The sequence below is a fragment of the Chanodichthys erythropterus genome, chromosome 15 (assembly GCF_024489055.1).
Source record: "Chanodichthys erythropterus isolate Z2021 chromosome 15, ASM2448905v1, whole genome shotgun sequence".
Lineage (NCBI taxonomy): Eukaryota > Metazoa > Chordata > Actinopteri > Cypriniformes > Xenocyprididae > Chanodichthys > Chanodichthys erythropterus.
This window is the reverse complement of record NC_090235.1, coordinates 36,331,632-36,358,263: the sequence shown is the minus strand read 5'-3', so window position 1 is coordinate 36,358,263 and position 26,632 is coordinate 36,331,632. Positions and strand designations below refer to the sequence as shown.

The 26,632-nt window shown below is 36.1% G+C and overlaps 1 protein-coding gene across 1 annotated transcript in view; it reads right to left on the bottom strand.

The window, feature by feature from the left end:
• Positions 1-10,926: 10,926 nt before the first annotated feature.
• Positions 10,927-26,632, bottom strand: part of maneal (mannosidase endo-alpha like) — a 31,399-nt gene continuing 15,693 nt past the window's right edge. Inside the window, exons 3-4 of the mRNA XM_067412187.1 lie at positions 15,613-15,689; positions 10,927-13,087 (exon numbers count right to left, since the gene is read on the bottom strand). Of these exons, the coding sequence (XP_067268288.1) occupies positions 12,451-13,087; positions 15,613-15,689 (714 nt within the window). The 3' untranslated portion in view covers positions 10,927-12,450. The remainder of the gene's footprint in view (positions 13,088-15,612; positions 15,690-26,632) is intronic.

The window sequence follows — 26,632 nt, the reverse complement described above, 5'->3', positions numbered from 1 at the left end:
GCCATGCGCGCACAGCATGCCGAAATCCAGTATTCTCACCCCGCGCGCCCAAATGCTTATTTTATATTGGCAACATGATAAACTACATGAATACAGTAGATATCAATATAAGTAAAAAAAATAAATAAAATAAAACATTTTATTTATATGTACTGCTTAAATGTGTTTAACACAGGGGCGTAAATCGGGGGTCCCCTATCTGAGTGCAGTCCCCCCCCCAAAAAAATATAATTATAAAACACTGTAAGTATTTTAAATGATATATAGTTATAATAATTGTGTAAGTATTAAAGAAATACAAACGCAAACAGGCGTTGTAAGTTTAGAAAGATTTTGAGTCACCCCTCCCTTGCTTCACAGTGGTTTGGTCCACCGCGCACGTCACACTTGTGTGTGTAGTCCGGCGGCGCCGGCGGGCGGAAGAAGACAGTTCTGTTCTGCAGACAGTTGAGAGGAGCTCCAGTAAGCAGGCTGTCAAGGCTGTTTTATTCAAAAACATCGGATGAAGTGGTTATTTTTGCTTTAATACTGACGACACTGAGTAATTAATTAGTCATAACAAAAAAAAAAAAAAAGGAAAAAAAAGATGATAACACGATTTTTTTTCCCGTGAGTCCGCTATTTTAGCGATTATAATGTTGCCTAAAGTTACCTAAGTTACCTAAAGCTTGTTTGGTAGCTTGTTTATAATAGCTTGTTGGATACTAAGTCACCCCCGCCAACAACAATTAACACTGATAAGAATATGAGAACTGCAATAAGGCTAATTGATTTACTGTTGTGTGTTTGGTTTAGCTCAATGTGTATTCATCATATTTTGGTGATTTGGTTGTAAACAACTTAAAAAATATTCAAATAAATAAATTATTTTGAATATTTTGGTCAATTTAGTCAGTTTTTTCATTGAACCAAAGAGAAATAATGAGCATAATGGCACAGTCTACATGCTACAATAGTAAGATTGTCTTCTGTGTAACATTACATATATCCTTTATAAGTAAAATGTTGGCTGTATTATTTGTGTCCCCTTCAAAAATTGCTCTTGAGAAAATTTTATGCTTACTGTCCGATGAAATTTACACCCCAGGTTTAACAATCAGTTAAGCGCAACATTTACACACAATGTGTCTGTAGTAACACAAAATGTGTTACGAATTGTTTAACACATATTTTGTGTACATTTTTAACACATAATTTTGTCTGTGGTAACACAAAATGTGTTACGAATTGTTTAACACATATTTTGTGTACATTTTTAACACATCATTTTTAAGAGTGTTCTTTAAAAAGACATCTGTATTCTAAGGCATTCAGTTAATAGGTTAGTATGAACAAATGTACAATTTTTTTTTGTTGTTAAAACAGCTAAAAAAGATTTAAGCTGACATGTTTCTTAATGGGTTTTCATCGGTTTTAAGGCCTTTTCACACTTGAAATATTTAACCCTGGGTCATTCTATACCACGGATAAACGGAATTATCCTCGGTTATCTTGTTTCACGTTTCACATGCTCATAATTTACCCGGGGTCAAAATTAATCCCGGGTATTCATAAAATGACGTTTCACACTATACATTCCTAAACCCAGGGTTAACTTTCTTATTTGCATATTTGCGGTGTCAGTGTCATTGATTGGATAAACGCAGCATGAGACCTGTTTATAGCTCTAGCATTTTGCATCCTCATCTGGCATATTTCTAGATGATAACTAGGCCTATCTGTATTATCAAGTTTTCATTTCGGACTATTAAAGGTAAGAATGAAACGGTCTCTTCTTCCCTCAAACTTTCGCGTTTTCTGTCAGCATTTGACATTTTTCCTCTCTGAATTTACAATGCACAGTGTTTCCGTGACTATCCAAAGCTCGCAAATATGAGTACGCAATGTTTGTTGCTAGCGTTTGTAACATTCTAACACCGTACAAGTTTGGCACGCAAAAGCGGTGCTAACCCTGCTCCGGAGCAGGTTTTCATAACCCCGGGTAAAAAGCGGTGCTAGCCCTGTGAAACGTTCCTTTAACCCGGTGTTAAAAGCGATAATTTCAGGGCTCTCAAGTGTCACGCATAGAGCGTGACAGTCACTCATTTCAGTCTTTTGTCACGCACTCCCGCCACACATTGTATTTCTCACGCAGAAAAACTATTTATCATATATTTAATATGCCGCAGCGCCCAAAATGTATCTGGCCGCGCCGCTCTCTCTGGAACCGGGAAGGAATCAAGCGCGTCTCGAACCTGCCAGTTATCAACCAATCAAAAAAAAAAAAAAAAAAAAAAAAAAAAAAAAGAGGCTATATACACAATAGCCAATCAGAAAATAGCACTATTGTATCTGGGTAAGATTTAACGCAACAACCAATGAAAAAAAAAAGCATATCCTGGAATTGTTCACCATCATCCTCGTTCACCCACAGAGGAAAAGTAAGTGAGTGAGTAAGTCACGATCTCCTGTTTTAATGTTACAACAAATTCACAACTTGTTTGACACAAACAATGACAACTTGACTGCTGTTAGATAATCAGATAATCAGCATCAGTTTTTCATGAGTGTCTGAACTTAGCCAACAGTTTTACAGCCTGTTCATTGACACCTGCTGAGAACAAGTAGTCTAGGCCTAGTTATATTTTGCTATCACACGATGACTGACATATTGTTACATTAAACATCTCTCTCTCCAAATAGTTTTAATAATTTTATTTTGAATTAACCATTGTGTATGAAATGTGCTATACAAATAAATTGCCTTGCCTTGCCTATATTCAAAGTCATCTGAAGCCATTCCATAGCTTTTTTTTCTTCTTCCAAGAATTAGGCTAGAATACTTTTTGCTGCTGAATTATATACTCACCTAGTTTACTTATTTATTTATTGGTCAGCTTATGATTATATATTTTTATTCATTTGTTTTTTTTTATCTATAATGAAGTGGTGTGTTTAGTGCATTCTGGATTGGTTAACAAATCAAAGAGTGACCATTAGTTCCACAAATACAGACACAGGCTCCCACAAATAAATTAATTCAACAAAGGTAACCTCTTTTGCTACATATTTTTAATGGTTTAAATGTGTACTCTACATGTTTGACCACTTACGAACTCTCATTTAGCCTACTATATGTTGTGTACATGACTAATGTGCCCTATCATCAGCAATTAATAAATAAATAACTTTTAGAGCACAAAATTGTTTACAAGAGAACAAATTTCTTCATTGATCTAGTCACTTAATTTTGCTCTTAGAATGCACTAGATTCATGCATTTAAATTAAAAATGTACAAAATTTTCCTCCCCTAGAGGGGCCGATGTCCACCCACTACAGTCTCACAAAATCCTGTGGGAAACACTGTGGATGCATTAATCATTGCATCTGTCTTTCAAAGATGTCAGGTAAAAGGCAACTAATAAACATCATCTCATTCACCCTGAGGGCAGGTTAGAAGGTGGCGAAAGTTGTTTTTTTTTGCTGTTGTTGTTGGTGTCACTCTTGACTGTCTTCAAAACTTGAGAGCCCTGTAATTTACTCACCTCCATGTCATCCAAGATGTTCATGTGTTTCTTTCTTCAGTCGAAAAGAAATGAAGGTTTTTGATGAAAACATTCCAGGATTTTTCTCCTTATATGGACTTCAGTAGAAAACGTTTCGAGAAATAGTTTCGCTAGATAAGACCCTTATTCCTCATCTGGTATCATTTAAAGGCATTTGAAGCTGCACTGAAACTGTAATTTTGACCTTCAAACGTTTGGAGGCCATTGAAGTCCATTATAAGGAGAATAATCCTGGAATGTTTTCATCAAAAACTTAATTTCTTTTCGACCGAAGAAAGAAAGACATGAACATCTTGGATGACATGGGAGTGAGTAAATTATCAGGAAAGTTTTTTTTGAAAGTGGACTAAACCTTTAAGCGCAGTGTGAAAACCCCTTAGAAAACATGGATATATCAAAGAATTTAAAAAGTGTGATTTCTATACTTGGAAATGTCATTGAAATTAATGAAATCTTAAGTTATGAACATTTTTTGACAAGTTATGTCAAGCTCTAAAATATTTTATTTGGTAGAAATTGTTTGTGAGTAAAAACAAGTTTAAAATTACTGTAAATCACAAATAGTCATGTAAATGTCATTGCATAATAAAAAGTGTAAACCTTGAAGAGCAGCTTTGTCAATACATCCTTTTTTTCTGAACAAAATGTGAGTGGTGTTTCTCATTGAAAAAAATTGATGCCAATGCTAAGATGCTGGTGAAGGTTGCTCACTGGCCCAGCAGAGCTCAGTATTATCATACAACAATTATGAGAGTGATGAGAGTTCTGATCACTAAAGTGATAGAGATCTGTTAATAATGCCTGATAACTACTTAGAATGCATACTGAGAGCTGTTCACTTTTTTATTAATCAACTCATTTTCAGGTCAGATGTGGTGCAGTAGGTGCACAGTCAGGTATCTTTTATCCTGGTTCAGTCTCTGTTCCTGTTTTGCCAAATTTATTTCCAGTGTGCAGCGTCAGCATGTCCTGAGAAGGCTTTTTATCTACACCAGGCAAATTGCTGAGATCACACACCATCTTTTTTCCCCTTTTCTTTCTTTTTTTCTTTTTTTTTTTTGCTAACAGAGCATCTGTCTGGGCTGTATCTTGGCTCAGACAGCCTGATGGGGCCTCACATTAGAGAGCCTGAAATGCTCTGGACCTGCTTTGAGTGATTCACATGAATGAAGCTGATGTGACCCTCACCTGACAGGATAAACAAAGAGTTCAGATCAGTGAAGCAGTCTGAAATTGAAAAATTAAGCTGTAAAATACAACATGAATTTACAGAATATGTTAGTTCATTAACCTATTTCTCAAGGTCACACAGGTGTCTTATAGCAGATCAACCATAGATGTAGTTCACTATGAACATGTTTCAACTAACAACAGTTTTTTCTTTATTTCACTAAATTACCAGTTGATTAAATTCATGATTCATTGTTATTTTGTTTTCATTGACAAGGCAATTCATATTTGTTTATAGAGCTTTATACAACAGAGATTGTTTCAAAGCACCTCCATAGTTATAAACACAATAACAGTGTTGTAAAATAATCAATTATGAAACAAATTCAATTTCAGCTGTTAAAGTAGCTCCATAGAAGACAATCGATTCATTATTCAGCTCAATTTAGTTCAATGTTTAAATTCAGTTCAATAACTGTTGTGAAGTTCAATTCAGCTACAAGAAGCTCTACAGAAGGCAATAGTTCAGTTCAGTTCAGTGTTGACTCTTGTCACTGATTCTACATGCCTTGGTACCATAATTATATTTTTATGGTTTCATGCATTTCTGCTGATATGAAAGGCAGTGATGGTGTGAAAGTGCACTTATAGCCAAAGGCTGATTGTTTGAAAGCATATTTTACTAAAGGCTATTGTATTCTCACAATAGGGTTGGGGGTCAAGAGAAGGGCTACAGTTGCAGACAACAAAGACAACTGTCAGAGAACATGGACTGAATATAAGAGCTTTTATTTGGTGAAAGTAGAAGGAATTGTCAAGATTTTTAACATCAATGCTTCTTAGAAGTTCAGCCTCTGTTGAAGTATAGGACTAAATAACATTTATATGTTAACTAGAATATGGAAGGCAGTCTGGCAGAAGCTAGACATTTTACGTCATAACTTATTAAATATGGATACGCATCGCTTTGCTTCAGAAGGTCTTTATTAACCCCCCGGAGCTGTGTGGAGAGTATGTTTATGATGGATGGATGTGGATGGAGACACTTTCTTCACCTTATACTTGTTGATCCCTGCCATTATAAATCTCGGATGCATCAGGATATTTATTAATATTTCTCTGAATGTGTTCATCAGAAAGAATAAAGTCATATACACCTAAGATGGCTTGAGGGTGAGTAAAGCTTAGGGTAATTTTCATTTGAAAGTGAACTAATCCTTTAATCACCAAAACATATGCTTTTACTTTTGAAAAGAGTCCAAATGTGTATAGACACTTTTATCCAAATTTCTCATAGGTTATTTGGGAACACTTTACAATAAGGTTCCATTTGTTATAGTTAACTACATTAGTTAACATGAATTAACATTTATTAATCTAAGTAAATGTTAATTTCAACATTTACTATACAATACTAAAATCAAAAGTTCTCTATGTTAACATTATTTTAATGGATCTGAGTTGAACAGTAGTATTTTTATTGACTAATGTTAACAAAGGTTAATAAATACTGTAACAAATACATAATGGCCCAGTTTCACAGACAGGGCTAAGGCCTTATTTCAATTAGGGTATTTAAGTTGCTTTTATTAACAATAATAAAATACAGTAGCAACGTAAAAAAAAAAAATCTGTTAAATTTACGGTAAAATAAAGTATTTCATTAAGTGATATAATGTTAATTTACCAACCTAATGAAGTTCTAAAATCTGTTTTGTACCTTTATAATACACTGACAGTCACCAAACACAGTGGTGATGAGAGTCACATGATGAATCAAAGTTCATCACAAGCAGATTTTCCACAAGCTGAGAAGGACAACACTAACATATAGAAGGTGCACACAGTGTCATTCACACACACACTAAACACCATCATGGTAACATGTATGAAATTTTAAAAATGCAATAAACATTAATTTAACAATTAGATGTAACATAAAACCCTAATGTACATAACTGATTAGAAAAAAATGAGAAAAACTAAGAAGAAACAGAGTTATTTCAATGAAAATATATCAAATGTGAAGTGTCACGCAGGGAATTGTGGGAATGTCAATTTAGTTTTTTTCACTGTAAATTTTACAATGAATTGTTATTTCTCACTTCCAAAAACTATGAATTTAACAGTATTTTACCATAAAATTACATTAAATGTACCATTAGATCTATTAGAGTTATTCACCGTATATAGTACGGAAACTTTCTGTAATCCAATTAACAGTTTTTCACCGCAGCAATTTTTACAGTCTTTTACTGTTAAAATCACGGTCATTTTTTACAGTGTGGAAAAAACATCACTGATGTGTATCTTTAGACAAAACAATGGCACTGACAAATTTGAAGACATGTCAGTGCAAGTTGCTTTCAGTTAAAACAGCTCAAACATCAGTTAAAACAGCTCAAACATGCATTTAAAGGAACACTCCACTTTTTTTGAAAATAGGCTAATTTTAAACAGTTGAGTTTTACCGTTTTTTAATCCATTCAGCTGATCTCCGCTTCTGGCAGTACCACTTTTAGCATAGCTTAGCATAGTTAATTGAATCTGATTAGACCGTTAGCATCGCGCTTAAAAATGACCAAAGAGTTTTGATATTTTTCCTATTTAAAACTTGACTCTTCTGTAGTTAAATCGTGTACTAAGACCGACGGAAAATAAAAAGTTGTGATTTTCTAGGCTGATATGGCTAGGAACTATACTCTCATTCGGGCGTAATAAACAAGGAACTTTGCTGCCGTTCCATGACTGCAGCGGTGCAATGATATTACGCAGCGCCCGTGAGCCCCTGCTTGCACAGGGAACGTGCCTTGCAACCATGGAGACGTTTGTGAGAGACGCTGCGTAATATCATTGCGCCTGCTGCAGCCATGATACGGCAGCAAAGTTCCTTGATTATTACGCTGGAATTTTAAAGTGTTACTGTTTATTCTACAGTATCCATAATGATTATGATGTCATCTCTCTTCTATACTGTGTAGATGTACTTTCATATCTGTCATCTCATGCTTCAGGCCTATTGGAGAGAGTCATTCAAAGCACTCTTACCATCAGGCAAAAAAATAATTGAAAGTCAATTTTGTACAAGATGAATTTACTACCGTAAATGCCCTTGTTTTGAATGAGAACATGTCCTTGGTTTAGTACAATGTAGGCTGTGTGGACTGCATCTGCAGGGGTGTAAAGCATTTACACTTTATTACACTATTCCAGTATTATTCTGGTATAAATTTTTACATTACGAGTACTATTGAAACAGAAAGCTTCAGATTTCAGATTTTTTATTTTATTATATTTTTAATTATATAAGATTATGAGGACATATTATTATTATTATTATTATTATTATTTTACAGATAAATTATTTATAATAATTAGCACTGCAATATTCCATAAAATACAAGAATTGTTATTTCATGGTGACTTTAGAATCTTTTTGTTCCCTTCTATTTAATAAACTCTAGCTTTATTACAAAACATCTCAAGCAACTTTAAGTGTTCTCTATTTGTGTCACATGTCATTTTCTATTTCCTGTGCTGTTTTTCAGCTCTAGTCTTACTGAGAATTGTTGATGGAAGGCTGCGAGCGCAGGCTTGTCACCCGAGGAAAGAGATTGCTCACAATTATGATTAGGTTTGACATTATTTTGTGCATGGTGCAAGTTGGTTATATGAGCAGGAAAGAGATTATGATGGATGCTGTACACTAATCATGTCATTCCACCCAAATGGGCCAGAAACTATAGGACTGGGAACAAGTGCCCATGGGCATTAACATCAGAATGTTGCTCTCAAAATACACTTTGTTTTATATCATGATTTCTATCTTAAAACTGATATTGTTAAAGTGTAATTACATGAGTAAGTACTGAGTAATATTAATTAACTACATGTACTAACTATAGGGTTAAGGTTAGGGTTGATTGCTTAATTATGCATAATTAATAATTGATAAAATGTTACTTAAACAGATCTAACATCATAGCATTTAGACTTTTCAGAAAGTCAGCCTACGAATGACTAATGGTTTCAAGGACTTTTATTTTGGGCATTCATTTCACCCAGTTATGTCAGTATTCATGTGTCTCTTGTTTGTTCCTATTCCTCTTTTCTTTGTTACTGAGTGTTGACAATATACAAAGCCACTTGAAGGCGAGCCTGCAAGCAAGGTTTGCAATAAAAAAAAAAAGTGTAACGCCTGCTAATGCTGCGGTATGCAGGGAAGGAGACCAGAGGTCATTTTTTTAATGGATGTCATTGGAGGAAAGGCTTCACTACACTGAATAAACTGCTTTTGTGGGAAAACAGCTTATCATTTAGCCCATCGGCTAATCTTCCACATGTTTGCTCTTAAACATTCATTTTGGATAGATCTATTCTACACCCCCCCAAAAATTCTGTTTTATAAGAGAAGTCATGGACAATTGTGCGACAGGTATGATTCAGTTAACAGCACTTCTCGTTCATTTTTATGGTATCTGCAAACAGCGATTGACTGTCGCACAACTCTGAACGAAATTCAATGATGTCAAGGAAGTAATGTGATTGGTTATCAAGGCACACATGATCCAAGTTAAAGGTGCTCTAAGCGATCCTGGGTGGAGTAACTTTCTGTTGACGTTCGAGTGTTGTCAAATGTAAACAGAGGCTAGCTAGACCCTCCCTCCTCCTCCTCCTCCCCTCCCTTCCGTGCTTCCTGAAACAGTCATGAACGTGCATTTAAAATCATTCTTGTCGGTTATTGGCTGGAGCATGTTTTGTGGTCCAGGCTGCACCAGGTAGTTTTTGTTGCCGTTTTTGGAGCTTGCGGCGACTACAGAGACCACGTTTTTTTTACAGTGTTCAGGGGACAGGCAGCTAGTGGATAGTGAGGAGATGTTTGCTGTATGGGACAAAAAATGTTTTGGCCTAAAAACGCATGACATCGCTTAGAGCACCTTTAACCATTACACTTTCTCCAATGGTACAGCCACTGACCCACATATCTCTCAATAACAAGACCATCTCTGCTATACAGGTTTTTCTTGATGTCCTTGTTTTTTTTTCTTTTTTTTTTCATGGTTACCAATTAGTTTCACCTGTCTCTTGTTTAGTTCTCATCTATGTCTGTACATTATATATATATATATATATATATATATATATATATATATATATATATATATATATATATATATATATATATATATATATATATATATATATATATATATATATATACACCCCTCTCAGCTTTCACTCATTTTCAGTTATTGTCTTGACCCATATTAAGCTATAACCTGTATGTAGTGTTTTTGTTTTATTCAATAAAGACTTTTGAGGTGTCCTTATTTCTACTTAATTGCAGCCACCTTCCCTCTGCCTGTAAACAATATTCAACTTTAAATTTTAAACTAGAATTCAAGAAAAGATTTTAATATCAACTATCTGGCCACTGCATAGACAGCAGAATACACACATATAAATATTTCTTTTTAATTTTTAAATATTTCTATATAAATACTTCTTAAGTCACCCTGTCACAATAAAGTCTGTCATTTTTTTCTTCTTCTGTGGCTATTTTAGCACAGTGCTGATTGTGTTAAGTGTGGTGTAATTTGTCCTCTGGTTATGCAACACTGTTGAAGTGCGTGTCTGTTTTAAGTGTTACTTTGTGCAGGGCTGACATTCATAAACTGCTGTAACAGCACTAGCTAACATTAGCACAACACAAAGCAACGTCGAGCCAAAATCTGCCCAGAAACTAAACATCATTCATCATACATGACAACACCATCCTCTAGTTGTATAAAGTAATGTCAATTTTGTGCTATGTACTACAGGGTTAAAGTTAGCATAAAGAAACTCAGTTTATCTCTAATCTACACAGCACATCAATGATGTTATAGGTAATTCCAGTGAGTATTCCATAAATACTTATATTGGGAAATATTGCACCTCTGAGCAGAATGAATTGTGTAAATTATTTACAAAAACATTCTTATTTAAACTGAGGCACTGGCTTGAATGTGACAATATACATAAGAATTGTTTTACACAAATGCATTCTGTTCACATTTTTATAGTCTGTATCATATAGCATTATGGCAAAATAATTGTTTTACTCTCCTTGTTTAATAATAAACGTGGATTACAATAAGCATAATTAATAGGATTTACAGAACAAAATAAACCCAGCCATTATCCAAACAAACCATAACCACAACCACCAATCATTTTTAAATGTCATCCAAACACACAATAAAAGTAAGGTACAGTATTTAAATACTGAGGCCACACAGTTGCTGCTAGCAGAAGTCAAATTCACAAATTCAAGGCCTAATAGGAATAGCTAAAACTGCAAATTCACTCAGCACCGTGTAAATTCAAACAGTATTTGATTTTCTTCTTTTTTTTTTTTCTGTGGAATACAGGAGGAAGAATATAGCACAATGTTCACACTTCCCTTCTCAATACAATGATAGGGAATGAGGACGGATGCTGCTGAGCTCCAAAATGACAAAATAGAACAAAACAAAACTATAAAAGCATACCATACAAATTGTGCACTATAGTTTTGTGTTCAGAACACATTATTTGCTGAAAGTCTATGTTAATTGCAGCTCTGAAATCTCATTTGCATTCATATCCATACAAATATGGCACATAAAGACACTTTTTAGCCAGGTTTGAAGTCTGTGATGGCAAACAGATTTGGTTCTCATGTGTCTTGGGCTGTTAGTGATGTCCCATGCATGAATATGAGCTTGCGTGAATGATATTAGAGAGATGCACAGGGGTTTTCTGCAAATCACAACTTACATTTTTGGACAGTCTGTTCACTTTTGGTATATAGAAAAAACATCATTCAGAACATCTCCTTTTGAGTTCCAGGAAAGAAATAAATGTAATTTAGATTTGAAATAATGAGCAATTTATCCTTCTGCTGTAAAACTGTTAAGCAAGACTAGATGACATATATTAGTCACTGTAAATAAGCTCATACTTACAAATTGTAAATGAGACCAGAAAAATGCTGTAGGATGCAGTCTTTTAGGGCCTGTTTACACCTGATGACTTCATGCATTTTATCTGATCGGATAATTAATAGATTGTGAAAAGACCAAGTGTAAATGCCCTTCGAAGCACATTCAAGAAAGATTTAAACCCAATCGCTCAAATCACTTCAGGAGGTGGTTTGACATGCATTCCAGATTTGTCTGGACAATTGTAAATACATTTGGTTGTTGAAGCCAAATATGTAAATTGTACTTCTCCCAAAATCGTAAAAAAAATAAATGTTTGTGTGCATATAGCGTGGGAATCGAAGATTGGATTTATATTCCGACACATTTATGTGACCAAGTGTATATGGAAGAGTTTTAACAAAACAGATAGTCATCCGATCAGTAAAAACACACAAAGTGACCAGGTGTAAACAGGCTTTTAGTGACGAGGCCAGCCTCATGATGAAGATATGGTTGGTGATGGCTGATGGGTAACTTACACCAACTATAGGATGACAGAATTTTCATTTTTGGGTGAACTGTTCTTGTAAATACTTGCATCGAAACATTTGCTTTCAAGAAAATTGACAGTAAATCAATTATCACTGTTCATTGAATGTGTGAGAGAAGGTGGCTTATCCTTGCTAATTAGCTGCCTTAAAAATGTATGCATAAATTGAGGGATCATATTTGACAATGTCAGTGTTAGACTCAAATCTCAACAATGTTAAGAAGTTACAAGGTCCAATCACATAAGCCACTGCTCTTTCTCCTTACTAAAATGTTCTGCCCACTTCCTGGTGAGCTCCAGGTAGTGGTCTGGCTGATGGGGTTTGTAGTCCAAATACAGACGGGCCACAGTCTTCTTGGGCACAGCCCTCTCAATCTGAGTTCCTTCATGCCACTCATTAAATGATGTTACTGTGATTATATCAGGCCTTACTGATATTGCTGCCTGCAAAGAGGTCTCGTAATATCGTCCATTCACTCTGTTGCGCGTATTGTGGTTGTTCCACGGCCGGACGGCGGTGTCCATATAACCAGGTCCTGCACTAGGTACAAACAGTAAGTTGTTCTTGTCACAGAAAGCTTTGATTGCTTTCCAGTTCTGGTGAGAAGATCCAAACGAAAAGCCATTAGAAGCAAAATAGGTGTACATGCCGTCAAAACCACCAGCTTGGATATCTTGCTTGTGGCGCTCTTCCACAATGAGGGCAATGAAGATGCCATCATAAGGAGTTCCTCGGAGACTGTGAGACCCTCTGACGGTTAGCAGCTCAGCCCAGGCCTCAGGTGGCATAAGGTAGGAGTCGTACACATAAAAGAGTGGAAGGACCTTCCCAGTGCTGGACTTAAACCTGTAGAAAGCCCCATGTTTCCCATATCTGTAAAAAGATTTCAGGAGCTCATTTTAGAGCTAAGCATGTATCACAATTGTAATATTATAGTACATATACACACTGTATTTGTTATTTATAATTACTTTTTTACATAAAAATATTACATTTATTGGTAACACTAAAAAAAGCTCAATTCATTACCATAATGCATTAGGTATCATGAACTAATAATGAACAAAACATTTTTAATCTACAGTTTCTGGCATATCAGGTTGGGTTAGTTAAAATATTGTGAAAGCATGAATTAACTGTGAAGATTAAATGTATTAATATTACTTAATATACTTGGATTTATATTGTTGTTGTACTTAGAAATGCTGTTAATTGTTAGTTCATGATACTCACCCCCAGTTTCACAAACAAGGCTTAAGCTTAGTCTTAGACTAAAATGTATGTTTGAGCTGTTTTAACTGAAAGCAACTTGCACTGACACATCTTAAAATATGTCAGTGCCATTGTTTTGTCTCAAGATGTACACCAGTAATGTTTTTTAGGCATGTTTATAAAAGCTACTTAAATGTCCTAATTGAAGACCTAATCCTGGTTTAATCTAAGCTCTGTCTGTGAAACCAGGCTCTAATATATTAACCAATGTTAATGAATTTAGCCTTATTGTAAAATGTTACCCATTTCTTTTTTCTGTGGAGCACAAAATATATTCTGGTAAATAAACAGTTTTGGTTACCATTGACTGCCACTATATGAAAAAACAAAAACAAAACAAAAAAAACACTAATGGCTTGTTTCCACTGAGCGGTACGGTTCAGTACAGTACAGTGTGGTACGCAATTATTTCCGTGTCCAATGTTAGAAGTTGTGAATGGTACCAAAATACTGAACCGTACCACTTTTTTGGGACCCTTCCAGTGGGGTACCTAGCACAATAGTACCGGTACCAAAAGGGTGGAGCTACACTCCCTGCAGAACGTAGATTGGTTGACAGAGAATCGGCACTTGCGAGTGCTACAAGGGGAATGACAACACAATACCATTGCAACACAATGTGTATTTTTTGGCTGTTTTTCCTTGCAGCCTTGCTTAAACAAAGCTGCTGTATTTCCTCCATTGTTGTTTAGTGTCACTTTCTTCTTCACGCAAGAATGACGTTGATCTCTACTTTACGGGCGCACACCACGCCTATCAAGTAAGGGTACTGTTGGCAGTGGAAATGCAAGCTGGATCAGGATTTACTGTCCTGAATCGTAATGTACTGTACTGTACTGAATTTATCGAGCCATAAGTCAGCTCTCAAAATTTCTTCTTTTATTTCCACAGAATAAAGAAAGTCAAAAATGTTTGGAACAATATGCGGGGGAGTAAATTATGACAGAATTTAAATTTTTGGGTGAATTATCCCTTTATCCTTAGTTAGACGTTAATCTAAACATTTACTTATACATTTTTAAAATCAAAAGTTGTTAATTCATTTTAAAATTAATTATGAATAATTAAAACAAAGATAAAGAAATAATGGCTAATACTTTACAATAAGGTTCCACCTGTATCTATTAATATTATTTAATGGACCTGAGCTAACGTGAACTAACAATGAGCAGTCATATTTTTTAATAAATAATGTAAATTATATAAAGTTTAATAAATCCTGTAACAAATGTCTTGCCGTTAATGATAGTGAATGCATTATTATTATTATTATTTTTATTTTTTTTTACCAAAAAATATAATATATAAAGATATATAATATACATGCTGGTTTTTCTAAATGCTTAAAACATTTGTGAAAACTACAAAACTATTTTCACAATCCTTTCCAAAACATTTTCTTTTAGAAAAATGTTTTAGTAAAATGTATGTTTTCTCAAAGATGCAGTTTGGTAATGATCATATTTGGTATTCCAAATACTTAAACTGCACATCATATGTTGGCTATGTTTTTAAATTTAATTTTTACGTGTTTATTTTTTATTTTTTTATGTGTAACATTTAAAAAAAAAAATGATGAATGCAAAATACAGCATATGTGTCCTTGTTCTCAAGGTGAGCATCTCAGAACACATGATTCCACAGCAGTAAAGCTGTCTATATTACCTGATACAGACCATGTAAACCTACACTTACCTAGATCAGTTTTACATAATGTATTTCTTTCCAAAGTATCCCTGCTGCTAGAGGAGAACAATTCATGAATAACTTAAAAATGTGTTCGCTAAAAAAAAAAAAGAAATACTTGGCATGTAACAGTCAGTAGATTGTTATAGTGCTATAGATTTACAGCCATTGTTACAGGCTTTTGAACATGAATGGCTTAGCTATGATACCATCAGGTCATGTTATATGTTCTGTTTCATTAATGATTAATGAAAGAAAAGTCCTCTATTTTTAAAACACCACTCTCTTTTTCTTTTCGCCTGGCTGGACTGAATTCCACCCCCAGTTCAAAGCAAGCCAGCTCATCAGAATGGAGAAGGGTTAGGACTAGGACTAGAACTAAATTTTAGTGTTGCGAAGGTGCAGGAGGTATGGAGGTATATTAAGGAAGTGCAACCTACTTGTCAATAATGTATTTGATGTTGTCATGCACACTGAGGTCCGTCCGACCTTTGTAGGGCTGCAGGTGAAACGCAACCTGTAAAGAATTGGAGTTATTGAAATAATGAAGAAAATAATCACTAGCAATACATAAATCAAGGTGTCATTCAAACATACAGCCTACATCTGTCTGTAGTAAACTGATACATATCTTGATAATGATACAGTGAAATGCATATAATAGGTCTGCAATGCAATATGTAAAATAAGTCTCAGATGTCTCCAGAGTGTGTATGTCGAGTTTTAGCTCAAAATACCCCACAGATCATTTTTATAGTAGTTAAAATAGTCAGTTTTGGGGGGTGAGCAAAAACAAGCCATTTTTATGTGTCCCTTTAATTGCAAATGAGCTGCTGCACCCAACCCACTTTCAAGAAGCGGGCGGAGCTTCAAGAGCTCATGAAACAAACAAACAGGACAAATCTCAAGCACTGCAAACTGTCAGTATTGGTGTTCAGTTCAAACCAGAGTCAGAAAATGATGCCTACAGACCCAGCGAATATACGCTGCATGGAGATAGAAGAGGTATAGTTTAGTTTAATTATGGTTATAAATGATGTTGTCATCTTGCTTTTATCCACTATTAGTAGAAGCCTGTTTTAGCAGACACCATACAAATGATGGCCAAAACTTTACTCATGAGTTTTATGAAGTTTACTTTACATCACACAAAAGCATCCTTTTTCAGTCCAACAAACAGATCTATCCTTGAGTAACAACTTTTTAGCAAAACCCGTGTTTTGTATTGTCCCTTTGCATTGACCTCGCTCACAAAGCAATGATTTGTGCAGATATAAACAAATTTATGTATATTTTGGGGTGCATTACCTTCAAAAATTAATCCACTGCATCCTAAGTGGCTCAGATGTTGGGAGAAAATGAAGACTCCTATGTTCACTCTTACATCCAACAACAGAACAACAGGATTGCTTACGAGACATTGTTGACGGTAAAGCTGCTCGAGTGTGTAGAAAATGACGGACAGTGTACAACTCACTGAGGGGCCAAACCAGGGGTAAGCAAGTTTGGTCCTAGGCTGCGTTCCAGTTCGGTTTTTAAATGCCCTTCCCTCGCTAACTTCACTCGGTCTCGTTGACTCGGATGTACGTCATTGCTTATGTTGCGAGAGTGCCCACTTCTGGCAGAACCTTTGTATGGGCTGAACTGGAACGTCCTAATCCCTTGATCACTTGGAATCCGCAATGGAGCTGATTTATTATTTATTTTTTCCCCTTACAAAATTGTTTAATACAGCATTCTATATGTATATATGGGTGTTTTAAATGTTTAAAAAATAATTAATATATCATAGAGTTGTTTGTGGTCGGGTAAATTAAACACGATATGCGGTGACGTCACAATCGTGTTGCATTGTGGGTCATGGAGCTGCCTGAAGTATAAATATGAAGTTGACGATTTTGACTGAGTGAGCGAGGGTCTGTCCATATAAACTTCCATCGTCTACTTCACGAAGTGGAACGCACTTCAAAATGGCGGCAGGGATTCCCCCGAGGGGAAGTGTTTAGGGAAGTTCGCGAGTGCGTGTCTAAAACCGAACTGGAACGCAGCCTTAGAGAGCCGCTGTCCTGTTGAGTTTGGCTCCAACCTTAATCAAACACACCTGAACAAGCTAATCAAGCTCTTCAGGATTACTAAGGCTATAGGCAGCTGAAGGTTTTTTTTCAGGGTTGGAGCTAAACTCTGCAGGACAGTGGCTGTCTAGGACCGAACTTGCCTACCCCTGGGCCAAACGGTTCTCATTGCGTAACCGTTCCATTCCGTGCCAAATCCGGGCCAGAACTGTTCAACATGAGAATACATGTGTATTTTTACATAAAGTGTGGTTCTACTACATGCACATTTACTTACGTTTTCATACACACTAAAACGTACAATATTGACATTTTCTGCACTAAAACTTAAATTATTTACGTATCCAAGTGTGAATGTGTACAAATTCTCATGTATGAATATTAAAATTGTGGCATTAATGTTTTGATTCTATTGTATTCATTTGTCATTTCAATACGTTTTCAGTTGCATTTATTAAATGCAGTTAACTCATCTACTTAAAACTGCAGTCTGTAATTTTGCCGCTTTGTCGCCATCTCTGTTTGAAACCAGCAATTGCAGTTGTTTGCGGAATTATTATCTGTACGTGCATTGTGCCTCAGCACGGATGAATCCAATGTTTGCTGTCAATCACATCGGTGTGGATACTGTGCTTTGGAATCACAGATTGTAGTCTTGGAAGTATGACCAAAAAAATAAAAATTTTCACCAGAGAATGTCATCTGAACAAGTAACATGTCTGCCACTTTTGTTCTGACTGAGGAAAAAAACATTACAGTAAATTATTACAGTAAGTTTAATTATTGCAGCTGCTTTGAGAAAAGGCTATAAATGATCCGCCTCACATGCCTGCTAGCCAGGACTTCTTCTTTATGTATACAGACGTGACGCGATGATGCAAAGACAAAGGGCTACATGCTTGAATTTCCCGCGGAAACCCACCAGTACCACCCAAATTATAAAACAATATTACAAGCTTACCATTGTGAATCGGGCTAAGGTAAGGAGATAGTTTTAAACGCTGACTGGTTATGTACATGGTCAAAAAATTTATTTTGGATCATTTTTAACCAAAAAAGGTTACGGACAGCAGCTTTAATATTAAATAATGTAATAAGAAGCTGGATTAATATTTTCATCTATTAATACCTTATATATCACCAGAGAGGACTGTTACTGCAACATATCGTCATTCGAACTACTTTTGGTACCGCTTTTGACGTTTTTGCAATAAATAAATTATTGTGATTTCACTTGTCTGTTATGTTTTTCTTAATATCTGTACGTAGTTTTATTAAATTGCTATGGGTAGGTTTAGGTGTTGGGGTAGGAGTAGGATTAGCGGCTCATAATACCCTTTTAATGCTATATTGTTACTAAAATTGTCATTTTCTTACACATTTCTGTTTTAATATTCTGTATAAAATGGATAGGTTTAGGTTTGGGAGAAGGGTTAAGGGATCTTACATTTATCTGTAAAATGGTAAAAGGGAAATCATACATATATCTTTATGATTTGAAAGATTTGTAAATATTTAAAGTTTTGTAGCTGTAAAAACGTAATAGTCCTACATTTAAATGTTGCTAATACATTCATATAGTACATTTCAGCATCTATCCAAATGTACAAAAATGTGTGTTTTGTGTCTTTGAAAGTTACATATTAATACCTACGTATTATCAATGAGACCAGAGTGTGACGTCAAACTGCACCAGCAGTTCGGGGCACCATGGCGGGTTGGGAGCTTCAGGGCACCATGGCGGTGTGGCCTCGGCCACTACAGCCACAGGTATATGGCCTCCCAAAATTTCTTTGGGAGGATCTGCGCATCCGTGGGCTGGAGCGAGGACTGGAGCGGAGTCTGGAGCTGACTCAGGGACTGGAGCGGAGTCTGGACTCTGGCAAGGGATGGTACTTGGCTCTGACCAGATGTCAATCAGCCAGAAGTCCTCCATTACACATGGCGGCCATTTTGGCCGAGGGCTCAGGCGTGGTGGCGGCCATCCTGAACAAGGGCTCAGGCATGGCAGTGGCCATCTTAGGGTGAGGCTCTGAATTGGTGGCCATCTTTATCTCTGGACTGAGGACTTGGGGAAGTGTTGGAGGGCAGATATGGATGGAACCACTGGAGGGGTATGTGGAGGGAACCGGATTAGGGTGAGCTGCCGATGCTATGCGTGTCTTCGATGGGGCTGGATGAGGAAGATAACCTAATAGACTCGACTAGGGAGAAATAACAAGCAGGTTTGCTATACCAAATGGTATCCCTATCCAGTACCATAAGAAAACACATTGAGAGAAGCATCAGGCCAGCTCACCCGATGGAAGAGCTTGAGAAACTCCTCCACATACCTCTCCAAAGGCCTACCATTCTGCCGTAGGCCCAAAAGATCATCCTCAGCCTGGATTATGCTTTTGGATAGGTCGGTTCTTCTGTCACGGTACATGGTGTAGGAACATTCACGACGAGGAGATTTGTAGTGATGGCCGATTTCAAAACACTGCTTCATGAAGCTCCGAAGCTTCATGAATCTTTTTTTTCGAATCAGTGATTCGGAGCGTGTATCAAACTGATAAAGTCATGTGATTTTAGTAAACGAGGCTTCGTTACATCATCACTGTTTCGAAACTGTTCGAAATTTCAATGGTTCACCGATAGAGGGCGATGATAAAGTGAGCCCATGTATCATTCACTGAGAACAATTGAACAAGTGTCTAGGGCTTTACCCTATGGTTTTACCTGATCTCTGATCAGTTTTATACATTTGTAGATGTTTTAATTATACATTAGAATAATTAAAATGAATAATGGTAGTTATTAATCTCTTATTGGCCTGTTTAGCTTGAGCCATGGAACAAAGAAACAAGCCTTTAAAATTGATAAAAGAACACAAATTATACAGACACTCTATATTTAATCTTATTAGATGATTAGTTCATTCCTTTTGATTGATTTTACTTTCAATAAAACTTCTGCAATGCATTTGTTAAAGGGTATTTTTAATGCATGTTTGGCCTGAGTTTTGTTGCATTTCCACTGTTCTGACCACTAGGGGTCACCATGGAGACGGGTATCAGATTGTTTCGAAGCCTCGAATCATTACGGCACATTTGCTTCAACTGTTTCAATGTTTCACGAAGCCTCGATCTGCCCATCACTAGAGATTTGCAGAAATGTAGACTTTTAATAAAGGAATCAAGAAACCAAGAGAAACGCAGGATAAATAACACCACATACAAACAAGAACCAACAGAGACCAAGGGAGAACACAGGGAATATATACAAGTCAAACAAAGGGGCAAACGAGACTAATTAACAAGACACACCTGAACTATGGACACTAATCAAATGAGTAACTATGACAACTAACTAAAGGCGGGCGAACTAAACAAAGGAGGACATGTGACAAACAGAACAAATTACCAAAACAGACAGACATGTGACATCAGGGCTGTAAATAGTGTATCTGGAATATGGGACGGGTGAGCAAGGGGTGGGCAATATATATGTATCAGACAATTTTAACACGTCAGTCATACAACAGTAGTTTGAACAGCCACAGAGACATTGCATAGCTTTGATGTTTTCATCCTCACTAATTTTGCACTCTGGCTCAAATTGAAAAGGCTGATCGTGTTTTAAAAGGAACCCCATGGATATTAAGACCTGTGTGCATTACTAGATTACCGTTGCACCAAAACATACAGATACAAAGCCTCAAAGTCATCAGGGCTAAAGTGAAGAGAACAAAGGCTGCATTTACACTGCAATTCTTAATGCACAGATCCAATCTTTTGACCATATCCGATTTTTTGGCCAGTGTGTTTACATTCACTTTAGACACGACTGGTATCCGATATCTGTGTTTACATTACTTCCCGCCCCAAAATGATTGGTATTGATAGTTTTACATGCACATTGAATGGCCGCCCTATCAAAATTATTTATATACTTCACGTCGTGTGGTCAAGATCCTACCTGTCAGAATGGATAGATAAAGTTAACAGCTATCAGTGTCATGGATGTATTGCAGCGCGAATTCTGACTGAACAGATATAGACTGGAAAATACATGTAATTTGCGTTTGATATTTTATCTACAGTTATCAGTTTTAGTGTGTAACTCTTTTAAATTAACCGGGCAAAGGTTGAAATTCAGCTGCTGAATGTAAGTGTGTGTGCGCAATTTCTTTCTAGAAAATAATAGATAACGTTAGACATATATGTTCCTACCTCAATAATAAAGCTGCAAATTTTCAGTGCGAGTGTATACAAGCACGTCTGCTACATAATACAACATTAAAGCTACCTTTTAGTGAGCAAATGTGCTGCCCTGGCCGTGTGATGGCTTGGAATTCCAATTGGAATTGGATATGCATGTTTAGACGTAGGTCACGTGTCCAGAGATTGGATATGTATCAGATTTAAAACCACATTTGGAAGTGGCTCAGATCGGATGCGAAAAAATCAGTGTTTACACGTGTGCAACTCATTCCGATCTGTGTCAGATCTGAGCAAAAGATCGGATATTTTGTGCCAGTGTAAACGCGTCCACATTCTGCACAACTTCCTATTCTTTTCTCCTCTTATCGCTAGTAAAGCAGTAAAGCCTTACATTGCTTTTCTTGTGGCTCATCGACTGAAAATTACAACCAAAAGCTGCATAATGTGGCATTGTATATTATATTCCGAGTTGTATTGCGTTAAAAATAGCAATATGACAGTGTCAGTCCCTCAGTGAATGCAACCATTTGACGTCACCGCCATATAACGCAAACAAAATGGTGACCCATTGTCCAAATATGTAATGGATTTTTTAAATAACATAAATCTTCCATGGGTTTTCTACTACATGTTTCAGTAAGAGACATAATTTACGTTATATTAAGCCATACAAGTCTTAACACCAGGGGTTCCCTTTAAGCCATAACCGACTGTATTTACGTGAGATACTCCACACAATGGACATTTTGACAACTATGTGTGCATTTGAGAAAGAAAGAGAGAGAGAGAGCGCTTCTGGTATGTGTTAATCAAAAATAGATGCGCTATTAAGTTTTTGGACTCGATACAGCTTTCCTGTAGCTCAAGAGCATGGCTCTTGCAAAGTCATGGGTTCAATTCCCAAAAGTAAGAAAAGTAAGAACTAATATTATATGATTACTTTTAATGCAATAAATTAAAAATGGATAAATTATCCAGTTGCAACAGTTCTCAAGAATATAATTACCAGTGAATAATGAATTACATGTGTATCTGAGATACTGAACATACTGCTCTATTCTACTGCAACACCTTTTTAAGGTGGCTAACAGATGACTTTCTCAAAGTCCCAGAAACATGGTAACTTATGACACAGACGCATCATGTTGACTACTCCAAGGAGACAGACCCTCACCACTTCAGTGACAGTGACATGCACATGGCTGATTGAACCGCAAAGCCCTCAGGGCCTTGAAATATAAAAGCCAAGCACAAACACCCACAATTTTTCCACACCGCCAATCTGGAAGGTCTTCATATGCTGTTTCCATGGCAACCTGCATTTGGTGACAGAGTGTGCCATGGACAGTTTGACATCAGACACTTTGGACATGAACATCTTACAGTATAACTGTTCTGCTGCAACAGCCTTAAAAAGGAGGTTGCTGATAATTCAAAGTGTTGCAACGCTCTTCTGTTTCTTTAGGACTCACATCACCATAATCAATAACTTGCACAGCTGTTACAGTAGTGATTTGTTTGAGTTGTCAATATAGAAAGAGAGGATGGAAAGAAAATGCCTCCATCCATATTCTTTGTGACAACTCACCATGATGCATAAGATGCATAAAAATGACTGTGGCATTACTGTATTTCCCATCATTTGTTCACTCACTCATTACATAGTGAATGCCACACTATATGTTTTCCCCAAATATCAAATAACTAAAGATATTTGAGTCAGAATTGGTAAAAAAAAAAATCTGTGCCTTTCTTCTTATTCATGCTATATGACAGGGGAACATGTACTGATGAATTTTGATTTTTTTTGAATTTGCTGCAACATCAAATCAGAGGTGTCAATTCCCTGCTGTAATCTGTTATGCACTGCCATCTTACTGCCAAGTAGTAAAGGTCTCTATAAGGAATGTTTTAAACATGAAATGCAAGTGAGATTAACATTTCTACTTCATAAAAAAAATGTAGTGCTTTGATGGTTGGAAAGATTTATACATACTCAGAAATACAAAAGTACTGATAAATCCTGTTTCATTTCAATGGCTGAATGTGTCTGTACAGCATGAGGCATGGCCTTGAGCATGGTTATAAGATACAGTGGTTGTTGTATAAGCATAGAGTGACGTCAGTTCACTCACTCAGCCTAAAAGCATTGCTGTGCCCTTTCATATAACTGTGTGACAGCAAGATAAAGCAGAAAACAAACAAACAAGTTCTTCAAGGTTTCCTGGAGGGCAGGGTGTTTAGGTAATGTCAATTTACCATTGGGGTGTCCCAAGGTTCAGTGTGTGGGCCCTTTTCATCAATACACACAACGCATTGGACGACAATGTACAAATGACAAACAGGTACACCATCTTGACAACTCCATAGCCTCAGCACATAGCTCTGCCAGCCTTTCTGACATCTCAGCTGGAATGAGGCAATATCACCTCCACCTCAGCCTTGCAAAGACAGAACTAGGCTCAAAAACACCCATTTTTGTTGGAATTTCAGACTGAATATTTTGTTGCAACATAACTAATAACCTGCTTTCAAGTTAAATGATTAATCTCTTAACTGCACCTGTTTCTGAATATTGATTGATCTAAATAGTGTACTACTTATATGAAGCAATCATCAGAAACAGTTGCAACGAATAAAAAAAACAAAAAACATAAAAAAAAAACAAGCATTAAACTTGTAAGTTAAATCATTTTATATATACAGTTTAATAACAATTGTTTTATATATGCATGGGGTGTTCATCAACTACAGTGCACAGCATAAATGAGTAGCTACACCCCCTCTGAACAAATACAAAAAGATGTATTTTCTTTATGATCACTAATACAATTCATGGAGAGATGGCAAAACTAAAATGTATTAAACATATTTTTGTTTTTATTATGTATATATGTCATTAATATCCATAAAATAAGTAAATTAGACAATTTTGTTTAAATTAAGGATTGCAGAAATAAGTACACCCTAGATTTAATTCAACAAATGTATAATATTCCAGCAGTTAGTATGTCTTCCATAATTTTGAGTATACTGCTCTGACCCTTCTTGGCACAGTGTACAAGTTCATGACAAATTGTCACGTCTGTCCTGGATGATGAGCTCCTTAAATGCCCTGATCTTTAATGGGGAGTGTTGCTCAACTTGTCTCTACAGAATCCCCCACAGGTGCTCAAGAGTGTTAAGATTGAGTGCAATACATGTCCACAGAAGGGTTTTCACCTTGGGAGATTGCATATCCTCATTGTCATGTTGAAAAAATGCCCAACAATGCAGGGAATGAGGAAAGGGTAACATCTTCTGTTTCAAGTTTGTGTATTAAATTACACAGTGGTGTGGGAATTCATGACAGCATTGATAAAGCACAACTCCCTCACACCTTCAGCACTCATACATCCCTATATAAGAGCTTTACTACCACTGAACTTTACTGTGGGAACCAGGCACTTCTCACTGTACTCCTCTAGCAACACCATAACATTTTGGATGTTGTTAGATCCAAAATGATTGAATTGGTCTCAGAAGACCAAAGTATTGATACCCAGAATCTTTATTTTGTAAATATGGGCTTTGGAAATGGCTAACTGACTTTATTGTGCTTTGGCTACAGTTCCAGTGAGAACAACAACCATGCATGTAATTTTAGCAGGCTTCATCTTACTCTGTGAGATAAACAATCACTCTTTTCATAGCTTTTGCTGATTCTGAGACACTCGCTTATTATTTCTCCTGCTCTTTGTCTAGCAAAAAAATCCCTCATCACTAAATGAAAGCTTAAAATGAAGGTCTAACTATTTCAGGGGCCTTGTCACAAGTCCATTGTTTTTTAATTTCTGTGTTACTTTTGCTATATTTTCACACTTAAAGGTGCCCTAGAACCAGTTTTTACAAGATGTAATATAAGTCTAAGGTGTCTCCTGAATGTGTCTGTGAAGTTTCAGCTTAAAATACCCCATAGATTGTTTTTAATACATTTTTTAAACTGCCTATTTTGGGGCATCATTAACTATGCACCGATTCAGCGTGCGACCCCTTTAAATCACGCGCTCCCTGCCCCCACGAGCTCTTGACTATAAAACAGTGCATTTACAAAGTCCACACAGCTAATATAACCCTCAAATGGATCTTTACAAGATGTTCGTCATGCATACTACATGCATGCGTCGGATCATGTGAGTATAGTATTTATTTGGATGTTTACATTTGATTCTGAATGAGTTTGAGGCTGTGCTTCATGGCTAAAGCTAACATTACACACTGTTGGAGAGATTTATAAAGAAAGAAGATGTGTTTATGCATTATACAGACTGCAAGTCTTTAAAAATGAAAATAGCGACGGCTCTCGTCTCCATGAATACAGTAAGAAACGATGGTAACTTTAACCACATTTAACAGTACATTATCAACATGCTAATGAAACATTTATAAAGACAATTTACAAATATCACTAAAAATATCATGTAATCATGGATCATGTCAGTTATTATCACTCTATCTGCCATTTTTCGGTATTGTTCTTGATTGCTTATGTAGTCTGATGATTCAGCTGTGCACAGATCCAGACATTAATACTGGCTGCCCTTGTGTAATGCCTTGAACATGGGCTGGCATATGCAAATATTGGGGACATACATATAAATGATCTGAGTCCTTTTAAACAAATGAGATTACACAAGAAGGAGGAAACAATGGTGTTTGAGACTCACTGTATGTCATTTCCATGTACCTAACTCTTGTTATTCAACTATGCCAAGGTAAATTCAATTTTTGATTCTAGGGCACCTTTAAAACAATGATTTGGTAATCCTCTTGTACCACTGTCCTCTTTTGTACTACGAAATAAGACAGAGTTTCCAGTGTTGACAGCTCCATAACATAGCCTACTGAAAGTGCTTAAGTTTTGCTGTACTACACTAAAAATATGAAAAGTACAATACACAAATAACATTTTAAGTTATTTCCATTTCTGAACATATAAAGCAGTAATTGATGTCATGAATACAGGAGCCCGATTTTTATTTTAAGTGTCAGAATCTATCGTAGCTGTCGAAAAAAATTAATTAATAAATAAGATAAAATAAATAAATAAATAAAAAATCAAACATGATGCTTAGCTTACCTAATAATTTATAATTTAATGAATAAATAATTCAATAATAAAATAATTCTATAGCCTAAAGTTG